This window comes from Argiope bruennichi, chromosome 5 (genome assembly GCF_947563725.1).
Source record: "Argiope bruennichi chromosome 5, qqArgBrue1.1, whole genome shotgun sequence".
In the NCBI taxonomy this organism is placed as follows: domain Eukaryota; kingdom Metazoa; phylum Arthropoda; class Arachnida; order Araneae; family Araneidae; genus Argiope; species Argiope bruennichi.
In genome coordinates this window covers 82,125,608-82,143,615 of record NC_079155.1, presented here as the reverse complement: position 1 = coordinate 82,143,615, position 18,008 = coordinate 82,125,608, and the positions used below count along the sequence as shown (strand labels likewise).

Sequence of the window (18,008 nt, the reverse complement as noted above, 5' to 3'; positions counted from 1 at the left end):
TTTGGTCATTTTTTGAAAATACTAATAATTTTCAACAATTCCTTTCCTTATTATTATGAAATTAATTCTAACTATTCTCATTGTTCACAAATGTTTAATTTCCTATTTCTTCGCCATAACCGAAATATAAAGAATGAATTTTCAATTTTTCATTGTGATAATATCATAATTCAATGTTCTTATGTTTATTTCACGAATAAAGTCTCATGTAAAAAATCTGGTGTGCTGAATGAATATATTAGCTACTGTTTTTCTGGATGCTTCAAATCAGTTGATTAACTGATAAAAGAGAAATGCATTTCATCATTTTAATATTATTAAAATGCATTTCATTATTTATTATTTCATTATTCATTATTATTAATGCATTTTTCATTATTTCATTTTAATATTATTAAAATGCATTTATTCATAAAATGCATTCATTTTAATGCATAAAATGCATTAAATGAGAAATGCATTTCATCATTTAATTGTGCTTTTTAAATGAGGAATAAAATAGTATTACAGCACAGCGTAAGAGAATACGTAGAAATTAAATGTTTAATGTTATGGAATATTGAGTTTTTAACACGACAATCAAATTAATGGAATTCTAAGAAGAAAATTCATATACTGTGACGAATTTCCGATTTGATAGACTAGGTCCTTGTTTAAGTAATTCATCCGAATTACCAGAAAGCATTACAATGTGGAAGAAATAGACAGAATTTTTTTATTATTTTAAGTTTTAAAATTGGCGATTCCAAACAATCATTTAAGTTTGCACCCGTGTATGCACTTATATATGAAGTGGAATGGGTGGAAGTTGAGATGCGGGTTTTTCGCGTTTAAATGAAAAGTTATTAATCTCAAAGGAAAAGTTTCAAATAAAAAGCTATGGGTATTGAAATGCCAATAAAATAAGCTTACGAATATTATACTATTTTAATTAGACCAGAATTTTTTTTAAAAAAAAGTGTAAGTTTGGAAATATATTTTAATTTAAAAAAAAATAGAACGAAATTTTCCGCTATTTCAATCAAATACATTCCACACAAAAAAAAGGAAATAAAAGCTTCATATTGATATTTGATCATTTTTTGAAAAAATATGGCTTAGTTAAAAAAAAAAAAAAAAAGGAGGTTAACAAAAAATTCCTATAAATATTTTTCTGCCAATCAAAGTTCTTGCGTCGAAATTTTGGTAAGGAATCTTCATTTACATTGAGCTTTTTTTACATGCACTTAATTAATTTTCATATTTTAGGTTCCTTTTATTTTCTAAAAAATGTGTCGCAATATTTCTGAAACCAATCCAAGCTCTAGATGATTAAAAGATGTTCTTAATTTAGTTGCTAAATAAATAATTTAAAAAAAAATTATAAATATATTTATCAGATGCAATCAGATCTGTGAATTATATTATATTAGTATAATATCAGCTTCTTATTATTTGAAAAGGTTTCTATTTGTGTCATTACATTCACTTAGTTATTATAATATTTATAAACATCGAGCATCTGCTTAAATATTATCATGAACTAAATGTGTATCTAATGATATTAAGCCATAACAAATAATTAATTTACATTATCATAGAATTACTAAAATAAAAATGTAATATTATTTTGATAAATGTTCATTAATAAGTTGATTGATTTCAAAATATGTTGAATTACGAACCTTAATCCAACATTTATTAAAAAGAAGTAGAATAATGTGCACTAACAAGAGTTACAACGTGTCTTTACCCTCCACTTTTTGTGCACCCAATAAGCAGAACAGGAATAGAATGCTAGAAAGAACCCTGCTCTAAGATTCTAAATGCTTATAGTTTTAAAATATTTTATTTTGAAAAACTATGAATAGACAGTTATGGACCAGGAGTTTAATTGAAATTAGACACAAATAATATTCCCGGCGAGATAGCATTATCTCCCAAAGTGATTAGAATTACATTATAAAAAATGAATGCTGGGATTATGTCTATATTTTGGATTTTAGATGCACTCAAGAACCCGCAAGGTATGGTGGAAACCTCATTACATTGGAATTGATAAGATTAAACAATCTTGGCATTTTTTTAAAAATTGAAATAGATTTCTATTCCGTTTTAAAGTTTCGTGAGGAACTGTCTTGACGTAGATTTTTATAAATTCCATCAGATGACAAAATTTATGATCTGAGAATATTTTCCAATATCTTTATTTCTCGAAACCCGAATGACCAAAGATGTTTGGATTTTGCGAAAAGCTATGAAATATAATAATAGTGTTATCATTTTATTCATTTCTTGTGACAATAAGTATATTTAATTAATTAACACGGTAAATAACTCAATCAAACATGTTTTTAAAAAAATAGTAACAGGGCAGTATTGACTTCAAAATTCATTCTATGAAAAACTGTCATTACACATTTTGCACCTGTAATGCTTAATCATTAGTAAAATTCATAATATTTAAATTAAATTAAAAAAGCGGTACAATTAATTTCATTTTCATATCCAAGATAGAAGAAAATCATCCATACAAAGCGAATATATGTGGGTAAATGTTATGGGTATGCAGTTTTAATTTTGATATGGAAGCTTTAAACTAGGTCAAGACAACATACGGCGATATACGATATTATATACAAAATCTTTCATATGTGAACGATGAATATTTCGGTCTCCATTTTTTAATGGGTTGCCATACAGTTTCTCTATTCACTTTTGTTTAGATGAATTTGGACTTTTTTCACAATATTACCTTTAAGAATAAATACCCTACTATATTTTTTTCTATTTCTGGTTGTTTCATTTTATAGCAATTATAGCAATTTCTTTTATACATTATCATATGAATATTATTTTTTACTTAACATTTTGAATATTTATCGCAAAATATATGCGTATTTTGATTATTGTGATATCATGGGTATGTATAATAATTAAAATTAAAAAAAAAATGATTACATAAAGCACAATGTTATTTGCACAATATTATGAATACTTAAAGTAGTAAAAAAACGTAAATATCAACATAAAACATTTTATAAGAATAATAATAGGGTTTCATTTCAATTACCTTCAGTTTTGTTGATCATCACTTCGGTAATCGAAGAGGAAAAAAACAGTAGTAAAAACGGAAGTATTAATTTCACAAACTTCCCAGCTTTCTGGCATTTTTGCGAATACTTGATGCCATTTGTAGACTCGGATCACAGAACCTACCTACCCTGCTTTGAAACGAGAAAAATAAATAAATAAAAGCGTGTAAAGTTAACTAAATTCGAAAAATTGTAAAATGTGACATTATAAATTCATTCTCAGAAAATAATTTTAGGATACATTTCTTATTAGGAAAAAAAAAAAAACTGCAAAATGATTGACGAAATCAAATTGAACTTACTTTAGTTATACCCTAAGTTTAACTTTTAGGAGATCAAATTGTACATTATTGAAATCTTTTGCCAAATTATTCATAGTGAAAAAGAAAATTTAAATTGGAAATATGCATTCCTTTATGTTTTAAGAAATCGTGATTATGTAGTGGTTGTGTCAAGTAATAGTGCAAGCGAATCTTAATTTCACAAAAGATCATAGGACAGATTCATACCAAATCTGTCAGAGTGTGAAAATCTAACAACAAGCGAGCAACATAATGAATCAATCCAGCATTTTAATACGAGTTTACACGATTAATGAAGTCCTAAAAATTTTAAGTCATATCCAATTGTGTTTCAGTGGCGCAAGTCCATTTTTAATTTTTGAGAGTTAAACGTAAGATAGAAAAAATAAAATCATACGACAAAACATTTTTTTGAAAAGAAACCTCACCGATATGAGAAATAATGACTTCATTTTATAAATAAAATTAATTTCTCCGCCTACACAGAGAAAATTTGTTTATCATTTTGCATATTAAATTAATTAGGATCTTCTTACTTTCAATTGAAAAATTTATCTATAAAAGATTTATTTGCAATTGTTTATTTCAAGAGTTGATCATTCTGTGATTAGAATGAAACTACATCAAAAGCTCTATAATTTCTACCAAATATAAAAGCTCTATTATTAAATGTGTACTTATTTACAAAATTGGGGAAAAAATTGATTGGTTGATGTGAGTCTTGGGATTTTTACGAGTATTAAGATCGGAGATTGTTAGGTAAACAACATACTTTAACTTCTTCAGTAGCATCAATGATTAGTTGATAACCTTAGATTTTAAACAAAGGCTAACAATACGGATAGCGTTTGAAAAATAACGCAATATTATAAAAATATTCTTATCATTTCTATGTGGATAAACTGACTGATAACCGTGAAATAAACAGAAGCAAAATCATTTCTCGTTCTAGATAATGAAAGTGAACGTTGTAAATTCAATATATGGATCGTATTATTCGTTTACAGATTTATATGGCTAAGTTTTCAGTTTTTTGTGTGTTTACTTTATTGACTCTCACTTGGGCTTGTCCAAGACAAGAAGATTTACATCCGTGTTCCTGCAAAGATTTTCAATATGGCTCTCACGTGGAATGTGCCAATTTTAATTCCAGTGCCTCCTTAAAGAAAGCTTTCAAAAGTTTGGAGAATCGTAAAGTAGGAACTTTTCTGATGCATGGCCTATACATAGAAGAAACTTTGCCCAGCGACCTTTTTGTTGGTCTTCATATAAAAGATCTCACAATTGAAAAGTCCAAACTTGAGCTTTCACCGCCGTTCTTCAATGGACTGAATTCATCCCTCGCTGTTCTTAATGTTATAGATTTCTCAATTAAGAATGAAGAATTTATTTTCGCAAAATTAACAAACTTGCAAGATCTGACAATTCATTCGAATCGCATTGAGAAGGTGAAAAACAATTGGTTAAGCGAGTCAGCCCCCAGCCTTACAGTAATCTCGCTGGATTCGAATCGGATAGATGAACTGGAGGATCATGCTTTCGCAAATTTTAAATCAATTAAGAAAATTTCTTTAGCCTTTAATCGGATCAAAATCGTCAAAAGATCGATGTTCCCACAGCCTGCTGATAAGCTGATGAGAATAGATTTGAGGTAAAAATTTCAATTTTTTTTAAGCTTTTAAGCATAAAAATTACTACATATAAACTATTCAGAAGTATAGTATCTTTCAAATAATCTAAATGAAATTCGAAAATTCAACTGCTATCTATTTAAATATCGTGATTATATTCGATTGTGCTTACATTAAATGTAATATTTTACATGCATATTTTTACATTAAATATTTAACTGAAGGAATTTTTTTAAAAATTAAACAAATAGTTATATTTTTTGTTGGTTGATGTTTAATATATTCGGCAAATAATGTTGATTGTCTAATTTATTCTTAAAATTTTGTTTGGAGATAGCCTTTTATAAATAGAATAGACGGCAAAAGTTTAGTATTGTTGAATTTAAAAAAGAAAAATCAAAATGCTGACTTAATATATTTTACTTGAGTCGTATTACTACGCATTTAAAATCTCACAGATGATTATGACAGCAGTTTTAAGAGTATGAGTCATACACATTTGCTTACTGTACTTTTTAAAGGAAACATGTTGCATTGTATTCAAACGTTATCAATTCCTAATCTAATTGTTATAAAATATTTCTTCATAGAGAAATTTGCGTTTGAAAAGTTCATTTAATATTTTTTTAATTTTTGATAAATTTACATAATTATTAAGAATTGAAAGAAAAGTTCATAAAAACGATTTACTTAATGTAACATTTTATTTCAATCGACGGATAGAAATTTTAAAAAATGCAAATCAAAGTTCATATTTCCAAAAGTTAATTTTTCACACAACACAATAAAATAATAACAACAAGAACAACAATGCTTTTCAGATGTCAACAATCTTTTTGTTGAAAATTTGTTTGGAACCGAATAGAACAGAAAGTCAGCTGCCGAAGATTTTGCAAATATTTGATGGTAAATTTAAATAAATTTATTTAGAATAATTTTGCTGGTTTTAATGAACATATCTTATTCATATCTGCAGCAATATATATATATTAAATAATTTTCTAGATTCCCTTCGATTTGTGACAATTAGTAAATTATCAATTTCATTCAACTAATAATTTATGATATTCTTTCTGAGTAAAAATGTCTATATATATTAAGAAATTTATTAAAGAAAATCAGTTCTTTCTTAAAACAAGAAAGCTTACATTTTCAAAACGAATTCATTTAAAAAATTCAAATTCATTGATGATAACACAATAGAGATTTTTTAACTTTTTTATTGAAACTATACCAAGTATTTGTTTTGATGTATTAATTCCACTTCAGCTCTCGTAATTTTGGAACTTGATCAGGCTAGAAAGATGCACAAAATCCAGCGCTCTGTCACCTGATTTTCATTCTACGTCGATATCAAAAGTTTTGCCATAATTGTCGTTAGTTCTCAATAATTATTATTATATATTATTGTTATAGTTATTACTTTAATCGACAATTGTGAGTCACGGTTTCATAAGAAATTATTTTTGTGATATTTTTCTTTTATCATTTTTTTATTTCTTTTTTTAAAATGGAGAGCTGGAAATAAATTAATGCTTGACAGTTACATAAATTTTGTATTAAATTCAGCTCATAATTGCTCAGTATTTAATTATAAATTTCCAAAAAACTCATTGTTTATTAAACGTATTCTTTTTAAAATTTTTGATTGTCTGAATTGAATTAAATCAAAAACTAACCATACTAAATTGAACTAAAACTAAACATTTATCTTAGAAGTAGGAATTGTATGCCTTTCTTAAATTGCCTTCTATTTACAGTCATTCTTTTCTTTTTATATTATTTATTGAATGCAGTTTCAATTATTAATTATTATTAATTGAAACTGCATTCAATGAATAATATAAAAAGAAAAGGCTGACTGTAAATAGAAGGCAATTTACTGTAAGGCAAATGACTGTAATAGAAGGCAATTATTAGTTATTATTAATAATCATCAAAAACCGAAATAAGTACTAGAAAGTTATCTCACTTTCTGGAATCTTAATTTCTAAATGATAAAAACTCAAAACAATAGAATTACAATTGTAGCGAAATTGAAATCGAAACTTCTACAATTTCTTTTCCAGTTACAATAGAATAGAAGCTTTGCCAGAAGATTTCTTCGAGAATATGATGGGTTTACGAGAAGTAGTCCTTTCAAATAATAAGCTGGTAAGCTTACGTGAACACATATGGAGTAATGTCTGGGAGCAACTGAATCAAGTTTTATTAGTTGGTAAGAAATATACATACTATTTTTAAAAAATTATACAAAAAAGTTGGCATTTGTAAGGCATCCAAAATTTTCATTTAAACATTTTTTTTAACTATTTCATTATTAATATATGTTTTATGTACACTTTTTATGTAATAAAATTTGTAGAATATTTTTTGTGTCCTTTTTAATAAAGACAAACTATAGTATGAAAGTTGAAATACAGAAAAAAAAAATAATTTTTAATTAAAAGAAATTTATTCTAAATTTAAAATATTTTATAAAATTCTATTAAAATATAATTGATCGAATGAACCTAATTAAGTAGTTAATTAATAATTATGCATATATATTTATAGTTTTACATATATACTTATTTAAATTTAAAAATATCATTCAAATTATCTAATAGCAAATTTTTAAAAAATGTTTTTAATCAGAAGGTTATATTGAAATAAAAGCAATATTGGGTAATTCAATAATCCAAGATTGGATACGTTGCACTTAGGAGAGATCTTGAAGAGATTTAAACGTGCTTTGCTTGTTTCTCCATTGCAGATAAGTCAGCACTGCGCATATTACAAAAAATAAGTTGTAGAAGAAAATTACGATGGTGAAATCGTCATGCCTCTAATTTTGAAGAAATTAAAGGTAGTAGAGATGCTACTGAAAAAAAAAATTATCACAATTCCTCTGTTCTCTTTGTCATAATTAGTAAAATATTTTTTATACCCTACATTTAAAAATGGCTCATCTCTCTCTGTGATTTGAAACTGACGGAGTTATGAAGTTTTGAGAAACCCTTTTAAAGTCAAATAATAGGTGACTATAGTAAGCTTCATCCATTGATCTTCCTCGATGGCTGTTGATATTGTTAAAAATCGAATAGTGGTATTCAAAACTTTATAAGTAAGTCGGTTTCAGAGGAATGAAAATGATATTAGCATGTCATGAATATTTTATTAAAAATAATTAATAGGACCAGAGGACTGTAAAATATTTAGGCTTCATATTTTTTTGAAGTAAATTCTCAAATAACATAACATATAATTATTTACGTCATTTAACACATTATATCGAACGATTTAGAAATTAACAGTTGGGCCTTGATTGGAATGAATACTTTTTTTATATATAACTCTATTTTAAATAAGAATATTTAATTACATAATTTAGAATAAGTCACAAATTGAATAAAAATTACCTAAGAAAAGGTTAGGAAAATGTATTAAATATCCAACTATTATTGATAAAATAGAATAATCAGCATGAATTCAATAAGAAGGAACATAGTATAAAATAATGCTTTTTCTTCTTAGGAAATCTCTTGAAATGCGATGAAGAATTGAGCTGGATAAAAGAAAGAAAGAAGCCCTATCTGCTGGATGGCACATGTGTTCAACCTCAAAGTATGATGGGAAAATCGGTGAATGAAATCTATGAAACCTAGATTTTGATGTTTCTAGATATGCTTCTAGTTGTATGTAAAAATTATGATCTGAGATTAAAATATAATCATGTGTAAATATATAAAAGTGATTAAGTTAAGATTGCATATTTTGGTTTATTTTAAATGGTGGAAATATGAATAAATTATGTATTAACTTTTTCGTGGAGAGAAATATATCCAAATAATCAAAGATTGTGGGAAATATAAAACTTCTTATTTCATAAAGAATATATAAAATATATTTCATAAAAAAAGGAAGGAAATATTTTTTTTAAATCCTTACAAAATTATCTTAGGAAACGTTCTGATAAGATAAATTAGCTTAGTCGAAGTATTATAAATTTCTGGTTTAGTCTTCTGTATCAAAGTATAAAATGTACAAATCGTACACTGTTTGTTTTTATTTTTTATAATAATGATTATGAGTCCACTTTTAATTTCCTTTCAAACCATTTTCATAGTTCCCAAAGATGTGTTATGCGTATGTTGTCTGAATGAAAAAATGATTATCTTTGTAATTAATTACAATAAATGTAAGTGTTCTAAATAAATATAATAATTTAATCAAAAATTCTAAATCCAAATATTCTGAAATACCTTCGATATCAAAACAAGCTGAATGATTTTCTAAACATTTTCGTCACTCTATTAGTTGATTTTAATAATTTCAATTTGGGACGAATTTATATAAATTAATTCTGCAGTTGTCAAATCTTAATTTTATATTTTGGAATAAAGTGTTATGCAATAATAAACGAATTAAGACATTTTACAACTATATGCACACATCAGAAATAAATTCTTCCATCTTAAAAATGCTTCCTTCGTTCATTAACCAATATATATATATATATATATATATATATATATATATATATATATATATATATATATATATATATATATATATATAATTTATCAGAATCTCTCCAATAACTATATGTTTAAATATATTTGACTGATATTTTTTTACCTTTCCGAATAAACTGCTAATACTAGTGATTCTTTTATTTCAAACGGGGGGAGGGCTTCCTTCTGATCTGCAAACCCATGCTCATTTTTTTCCCCTTTGAACACTTTCCAATTAAAATGCGAGTTGCTTTTTTTCCTCTTTAATATTTACGAAATGAATATATTTAAAATGTCTCTAAAATTCTTGCCATAATCTATATCGAATAAAAATTATTACAATAAATAAATTTGTCGAATTTTAAATAAACTGATTTTTGGATTGAATGACTACCATCTTCATTTAAAATTGACTACATTGCACAATTGAGACTGTTGTATGTCATACATATATAATATATATATAATAAATTGCCCTCTCTAATTATGGACCATTAGTTAATTTTTTAGCCAAAGCGATCGCATATACTTTCAGCCAAAATAATGTACGTGAAATGAAGTAAAAAGCATTTTTATGCTATTTGAATCAATAAATGTATAAGTGAAAATAATTACGAAATATAATTTTTTATATTAGAAAATCTTCATAATAAATATAAATGATTTTTTATGATACATTAGACTTTATACTTATATGGAGATATTTTATGAAGATCATCTAATAGCAATAAATGACTTGTGTACACACTTTTTAAATTTGTGAATTGATATTCGTAGGTCCATAATCTTTTTTTCACTAGCAATTGATGTTCATCTTGTTTATTTATAATAAAATAGAAATATCAAAATCCACTCCTTCTCCCCTGCATTTAGAGCATGTTTGCGCGCTAACATAAAATTTTCAAAATCCTTCCAAGTGCAAAAAAAAGTAGATGCTAAACTTCTTTTCAAAGCTCTTTTATTTTCTCAGGTCAAATATTCGTAATAAATCTGAAATCAAATAACAAATTCATGCATAGTTATAATTGGATACGAATGCTTAAAATATCCCTCGAGATAACCATTGAAATGGCCTAAAATAAATAATTACAAAACTTTTTAATTCAAAGAGTTTTCGTTGCAAAATAAGTGAACATCAACGCTCATGAATGGTAAAATATTTTAGTGAGTAATAAATTTGTCAAAATATAACCAATATGATTGGTGGTTATTAAAAAATCCATTTTTATACTCAAAAAGCGTACAAAGTAATTCTTGATTTCTTTTAAAGCATTTTTTGGGTTGATATCAGTTTTAGAAGTTTAGAAATCTTCTGTTGATCCAAGATTTTAATGGTCCATTTCTGTCTCTCTATCAAAATGTAATGTCTTATGTGGACTAAAAATGAGAACGTCATTTGGCAACAATTTGCACATACAGTTTGTTTACACGCTTGCGGAAAGTCTGAAACAGAGACTTCTTTTCTATACAGAGTAAGATTGTGCGCACAGGAGCATTGCCAATTTTCGTATCTAATTAATTTTGTCACTTTGAAGTATTGCTAACTACTCAACGTCCTATCATTAATGCTAAGTAAAATTTAGAATATTATGATAAAAGTAATACGGCATCTGTTTATGATAAGATGTAGTTCATCATAGTTAGTTAGGTAATGGTGATTTACTTTTCAGTAATTATTGAAAAATTAAAATTACCAGATCCTGCAATTTTGAATAATTTAAATTCACTTTTTCATAATGAATGTATCTATAATTTCTTATTACTAGCAGAAATACATAACTAAATGGTGATATGGTATGAAGTAGCGATCTCAAAGGAATTACGATGTGATTTTTGGGGCTGGTAAACAAAGCGAGCAGTGGGTGTAACTATATATGATTACAGATCATAGTAAATGATAAGCCTGTTATGAAAAAACTGCGAATGTGAAATAAGGTGATTTCTAAAAGAGGAAATCGGAATTAATTTCTAATTGTTTTCGAGTAATCTTCTCTTTTTCATTGTTTGGGTGTTGTCTTATGATAAAAATAAAGCGATAAACAGTTTTAGGGATAAGTCTGATAAAAACGATAAACCATATAAAAAGAGCAAACACACACACACACACAAAATATCATTTTGATGAAATTACACGGAAAACATTTTTTTTACATAGCATTTAGATGATTATTTTTTCCACATGATACCTGGTAAAAATTCAGATGATAAATATTGTTTCCAGAAGCATTTTCTGATAAAAGCACTTGTTCAAATTAGAATATGGATACTATTTTATTGCATTATTTTTTGCAAACTAAAGCATATGCAATGAATATTAAAGGCGGTTTTGTTCAAATGAAATGCTTTACATGCATATGCATGCACCTCAGCTGCCATTTATCGGCAAACGATATGCTTTCAGAAATGAATGATAACACTGAATGATAAGTGACGAGGACGTACGAATTCTCTCCTACATATTATAGCAAAAATAATCTGTGAAGAAAAACATATCGAGAAGACCAGACCAAAACAAACCAAAATCATTATCTGCAAAGAGCGATCTTTATTTAACGTTATTTTTAAAAAAAGGTACACAATTTTTGGTCAGGAACTGTAACAGTCTTGAATAAAATATAGGGCCGAAGCCGTATCTTTATTCTTCTAAATTTTGTTTCAATAAAAAAAGGTTATGGTAGCGGTAGGAACAAAAACATATACTTAAGGGTCCCTGCTTTATCTTTTGAAAGAGATTTCAACGCATCTAATAATGAATACTAAGATTGCTTCTTAAAAATTATAAAAAAAATAATGAAAATGAGTTAAAATTAAAAGAGTACATGTACACATCATCGATACAATATAAATTTTTGCGTATAATTTTTAATTAATTAAAAAAATCAAGTACTGTAATGCATATCCTATGATACCCGAAGCCATCGTACCAAAACAAAGAAATGTGAAATAAATTTATAAAATCTATATTTTAATTAGAAATTTGTACAAAGGCTATACGAAAATTTCGCTCATAAACGAAATAATGATGTGTTTTAAATAATTAATGTCAGTATTTACTGTAATGAATGTAATAAATTCCACATCTTCCAATCATCTGACACACACATATTGAGCTTTGTTATAAGTATAGATAGATATAGATGAATGAATGAATATCTTTTACAATGTTGCTTAAAATCCAAATGAATGCAGGATAAAAATTACACGTTTTAGATTATAATCTGACACTCTTAAACTTAAAAATTTTATAAACTCTTGATTCAGAAGCATTTGCTATGCATAAATACATAACTTATTTTTTATTATACTCATTTGAAATGGCATTGGAAGTTTTGTGACGACTGAGCTTATAAAAAATGAACAAACACAGAAGACAAAATCTGCAGGGTTTTTTTTATCAACACACACACACGCATACACATATATATTAATTTCCTAATTTTGACTTTAAATTAGCTCATGTTAACTTCATTTAAAAATAATCTCTTATTTCCTGATCCAATTCCAACTTTTTATATAATTATTTCTGACACACGTTAACAAAATTACTGACTGCGTGTTCCCCACATTAGGAAAAGGAAGTATAAAAGTCCGTAATACTTACATATACCTATAAAAAATACCTAAAATTCTCTTACCGGCAAAGATATCCCTATCAAAATCTCATAGTAAAATTACTGAAGGGAAAGATTTGTGTCTCTTTGCTTTTGTATAAAATATAAAATTGCTTTTGAATAATTTACGATATAAATAGACTTCATTTTATCATTGTTTCTCCCCTACACATATTATGAAGCAAATATGATTACATTTGGCTAGAAATTGCCCCAAAATATTTCGCTTTTAAAATCGTACATTAATCTTAACTCTAGCCATAATCATTATGACTTGAATATGGAAATTGATAACTTCCAAAACAAGTATCTTGCAAAAAATGATTTTAAGATTCAAAATTCTATTTTCTTAGTAATATTAATTGCATTTCTGTGCAATTTTTCCTTATATTAAATAATATTTTAAAATCTAATTGATAAACTATCTAAAACAATGATTTTAAATACTATGAAGGAATTCAAATCCATCCTTTAAAACATTCAATCCTGAGTTTTTTTCTAATTATTAACTCAGTAATAGGATTTTCATATCAGGTTTTATCTTGTAATATATACACGTTTTAATATGAAATAAACTGATTCAATTGAATTCATTTTCCACAGCAGAATCAAATAGAAAATTAAAAACCTAAAAAGTTAATAAATTGGGTGAACAAATGGGTTGCCAAGCGGCTAGTTAAATAATTTTTTTACCTTAAATTAAAACCAAAATAAATATTAATTTAATTAGAGAAATCAAGATATTGCCATTATTTTTTGGAGTCAATATCAAAACTTTAGTTGTTGATTTGTAGATGTCTATGCCTTTACAAAAGAATTTCCCAACTTAAAAAATTCCTATTTAATTTATGGATTCATGATTTTTAAAATTTTTGTAATGATTTTTTAACTCTTTTGTATAATTTGGCTAATTGTAACAGATTGTACATTGTCTTCGTAACATGATAATTTTAAAATTTTGTAAATTTGTACTACTAATTTTTGTAATATATATTTAAATATTTTCACATCAAATTATTATTATGTACTTAAATATTAATTTCATAAAAATGGCGAATTCTCGGTTGTGTATCTGAGAAAAATAAATTAAATTTTACTTTTCATGTCTCTAAAAAAGTGTTTTTTTAAAATTATTTTATTACATTTATTTCATACAAAATTCATTGTAAAAATTTTCTGAGTAAAAAAAAAATCATTTATATAATTTCTTGCTTTTGCCAGATTATATATTCCCTAGCATATATCAAATATTTGTATAGACATGAAACTTAGAATTCTTAATTATATTTATAATAGAATAAATCTTTTTAGTAATGCCAAAATATATTAGTATGTTAGCATATTCACTATTTATTGTTTGGATAAAACAAACAACTGATTTCTGAAATTATGTAGTTATTGGAATCACAGATTATAACTGTTTCTATTCACTCCAATATAAAATAAAGATTTCTATAATACTAAAATATAAAATAAAGATTTATGTTGGTCAAACAGAAATTGACAAGAAAATAACCTCGAAATCTAAGATGTAATTTTATTAAACCATAGCGTACGTTTAAAATTAAAGTTATACTAATATATAAAAGTCGAAAATTAATTAAAAATCTGTTATTTTATTATATAGAAGAAAGCAATGTGCAATTGTATTGCCGACCAACCGAGAAACGTAAATTTTATATTAAATTTTCTCTTTGATATGGAAAACATAACTTATATGAAATATCTATTAGTTAATGAAACATTTCGATAAAGTATTTTAATTCATTCATTTTATTTTACAGTATTCATAGTCAAAAATAAAAAAAAATCAAGACAGCAAAAGGGAATCAATTACAAGGGGTCCATTCTATTTAATAGGAAATAGCGTCTTACGGATATGCATTATTGGGCAAATTCATGCAAGTTCAAATATGTCTCTAAACTCATATTCAATGAGGAATTTTGGTGATTAAAATTTCAAAACTAACAAAAAAGTAAAGAAATTATAAGTCATATCAAATTATAAAAAGAGGAAGCTGACCAAATGAATAAAATATTAAAAACTATGTAAAAATGTTAAATTTATATTACGCATTATAAGAGACTGTTCACTGCATTATATGTGTTCTAGCCGCAGTTTTTAGTTGCATTATACAAATTCTCTTTATAAAAGAGTGCAATATTTATTGTAATTCTTTCATTACAGCTGTAAAAGACATATATATGTTGTATTTTCGTTTCATTGATCTTGTAGTACCTAAAAAACCAAACTTCGCTCGGAAAAAGTTTTTTTTTTTTTTTTTTTTTTTGTAAAATCATAAATACAATCTTATTCCTATTAAAGTTATAAGCGAAATCTAATTGAATTGCAATCGCATGATTGAACATGAGAAAAATGCATGGGAGTCTTACTCCATATCAGATACGCTTATGCAAATCATGTATAACCAAATGTCAATATTTAGTTATTAAAAAAATGTGTATGGTGTGTGTATAAAATCGCGTTTTTTCAGGAAAGACGCCTATATAGATAAACGTAAAAAGAAAAGCCTTATCTAAATATAAAATTTGATCGAAATCGTTAAAGCCGTCTCCGAAATACAAGAAATAAATTTTTATACGTATAAGAATTGCTCATTTAAAGTTATAAGATTAGTCAATTCTGATTAGTGATAGTTAAACTATCGAAAATTTGTTATATCAAACTCAAAATCTTTTTAATGGTATTGAAAATTTTCATTTCGATTTTCTGAATGTCCTAGATTAGAAAATATGCAACCGCTTTTTTTAAAAATACGAGTAAGCATTGAAGTTAGTTAAAAAAAAATTCATTTAATTAAATTTTTTGCTAAGCAGCACCTGACTGATTGATTAAAATAAAAATTACTATTTTATTTGATTTACTAATTTCAAAACAAAATGTTGCCTTTTCATTAAGAGATTTAATGACTGATCACTTGTGTCAGCCACTAAATCACTCAATGTTTTTAAGTGATTGTGTTGGCTGCCATGATTTTTGGAGTTGATTGGAAGATACTTTTCTACTCTTGGTATTAAAGTGCAAGCAAATTTTTGAATTGCTGATGGGCATGTAAATTTTCCAACTCTCTGAAAAGTAAAATAAATCAAAAGACACTCAGATGGACACGCACTTAAGAAAAAAATCTTTGAAATCAAAATATAAAATACTCTAATCAGACTCAATCTCATGGTACGTTTATATATATATATAAAAAAAAGACAGGGGCATGATCCAAAAGAAGGCACAAATCACCGATAAATGTCTTAGTGTTTGCCTCCAAATTCGCCATTTCGTCTCCTAGCAACGATCCGCAATCGGCGCGTTACGGTCATGAATTGAATTGATAATTCAACGATACTGGGGTGGTGGCATTTATCACATGGCTTTCGTCACCGGGGCTCCAGTTTGACGGGGAGAAAGAAGGTACGAAAAACAAATCGCTCCTGGAAAAAGAGAAAAAAGGAAACGGGAAAAAGATAAAGCTGACGCTGGAAGAAGAGAAAGAAAGAGATGAAAAAGTAAAAGCGGGTGAACATTTTGAATTTTTCTTTTATTCAAACAACATTTCGCTGACAGAGTAAAAGCCTTTGTCTGCTGAAAGAAGTGCACAAAAAAAAGGAGAGAAACTTGATTTTCATAACGATGCACTGATTTCTATTTTGTCTGCCTTTTTTATTTTATTTTGACCGAAGACTTGATTTACATCAGCTTTATTTATTGCGTAATCAAAATGCTATTTGGCAAAAGTGCACTTTGGAAATCCTTGATAACTTTGGGAAGTAAGGCATGGAAACCAAGAAGTTATTTCTATTCGCAATGATGAGAGTGAAAAAAAAATGATTATTTTTTTACGCTGCAGCAAATTACATATTCAAATGTAACTCAATGGAAAAATTCACAAGTAAAAAAACTAATTTGAAATGCAAGCAACATTCTATTTTTTTTATTTTAAAAAACAGTGCTATTAAAAAATCGTAAAATATGTAACCTAGTTTATTTATTTATTTATTTTCATTCTTATATAGAATCAAGGATAATTTACGAAGCTTGTGCAGATGAAACTTTACTGACAGAAATCCAAAAACGTCGCAATTTTTCATTCAAACTTATTTGAAACTCTCATTTACAAAAATAAAAATTTAAAACAGAAAAATTCGGTACACAGCAGACCTCCAGAGATTTTTATAAAAATGCATAAATAATAAGAAAAAGGAAGGTATTTTTTTTTTTTTTGCATTAGAATTTCTAAGAAATATATAGTGTTAATCAAAGTATATAAAAACTGATATACTGAATAACTATTCAGATAAGAATTCATGGTAATTTGACATTATCCAAGCATAAAAAAAATCATAAAATCAAATATTTCAAAATTACACTATAAAAAAATCTTAATTTATGATTATATTGGAGAATAAACAATACTTCCTTTAGTTTTCAATTTTCAGAATCTTATAAAAATTTGTTAATTAATGAATCAAAAGAAACAATTATATTTTTGAGGATTATATTTATTATAAATCAGATTTAGAGACACTTAACACTTTTTTTTCTTTCACAATATTTTCATCATTTCTCACAGTTCAAAAAATGATTTCAAATGAATCGTTAATATCATAAATTTAATTACATAAACTGGGAGACTCTTTCTAAAAGATGTCGATTAAATACTCATCTTTCCTACCTTTGTTTCATCTTTTAAGCCCAACTACATCTTTTAAATCCTGTAATTAATGAAGAATCATAAAATTTCAGATTATCTCTACCTAATGAAGATTAATGTATGCATGTATGTGTATGTTTGTGCGCTAATGGTTTACTAGTTAGACCATTTGATGTAGAGCTATAAAACTCGAGGAATATATACTTTGTAGGGTGGGAATGCTCACC

At 26.3% G+C, this 18,008-nt stretch overlaps 1 protein-coding gene across 1 annotated transcript; it reads left to right on the top strand.

The window, feature by feature from the left end:
* Positions 1 to 4,297: 4,297 nt before the first annotated feature.
* On the top strand, positions 4,298 to 9,890 carry LOC129969498 (carboxypeptidase N subunit 2-like). The gene is made up of 3 exons (XM_056084098.1): positions 4,298 to 5,027; positions 7,077 to 7,225; positions 8,524 to 9,890. The coding sequence occupies exons 1-3, from the start codon at positions 4,360 to 4,362 to the stop codon at positions 8,652 to 8,654; spliced, it is 948 nt and encodes a 315-aa protein (XP_055940073.1). The 5' UTR covers positions 4,298 to 4,359; the 3' UTR covers positions 8,655 to 9,890.
* The last annotated feature ends 8,118 nt before the right edge of the window (positions 9,891 to 18,008 follow it).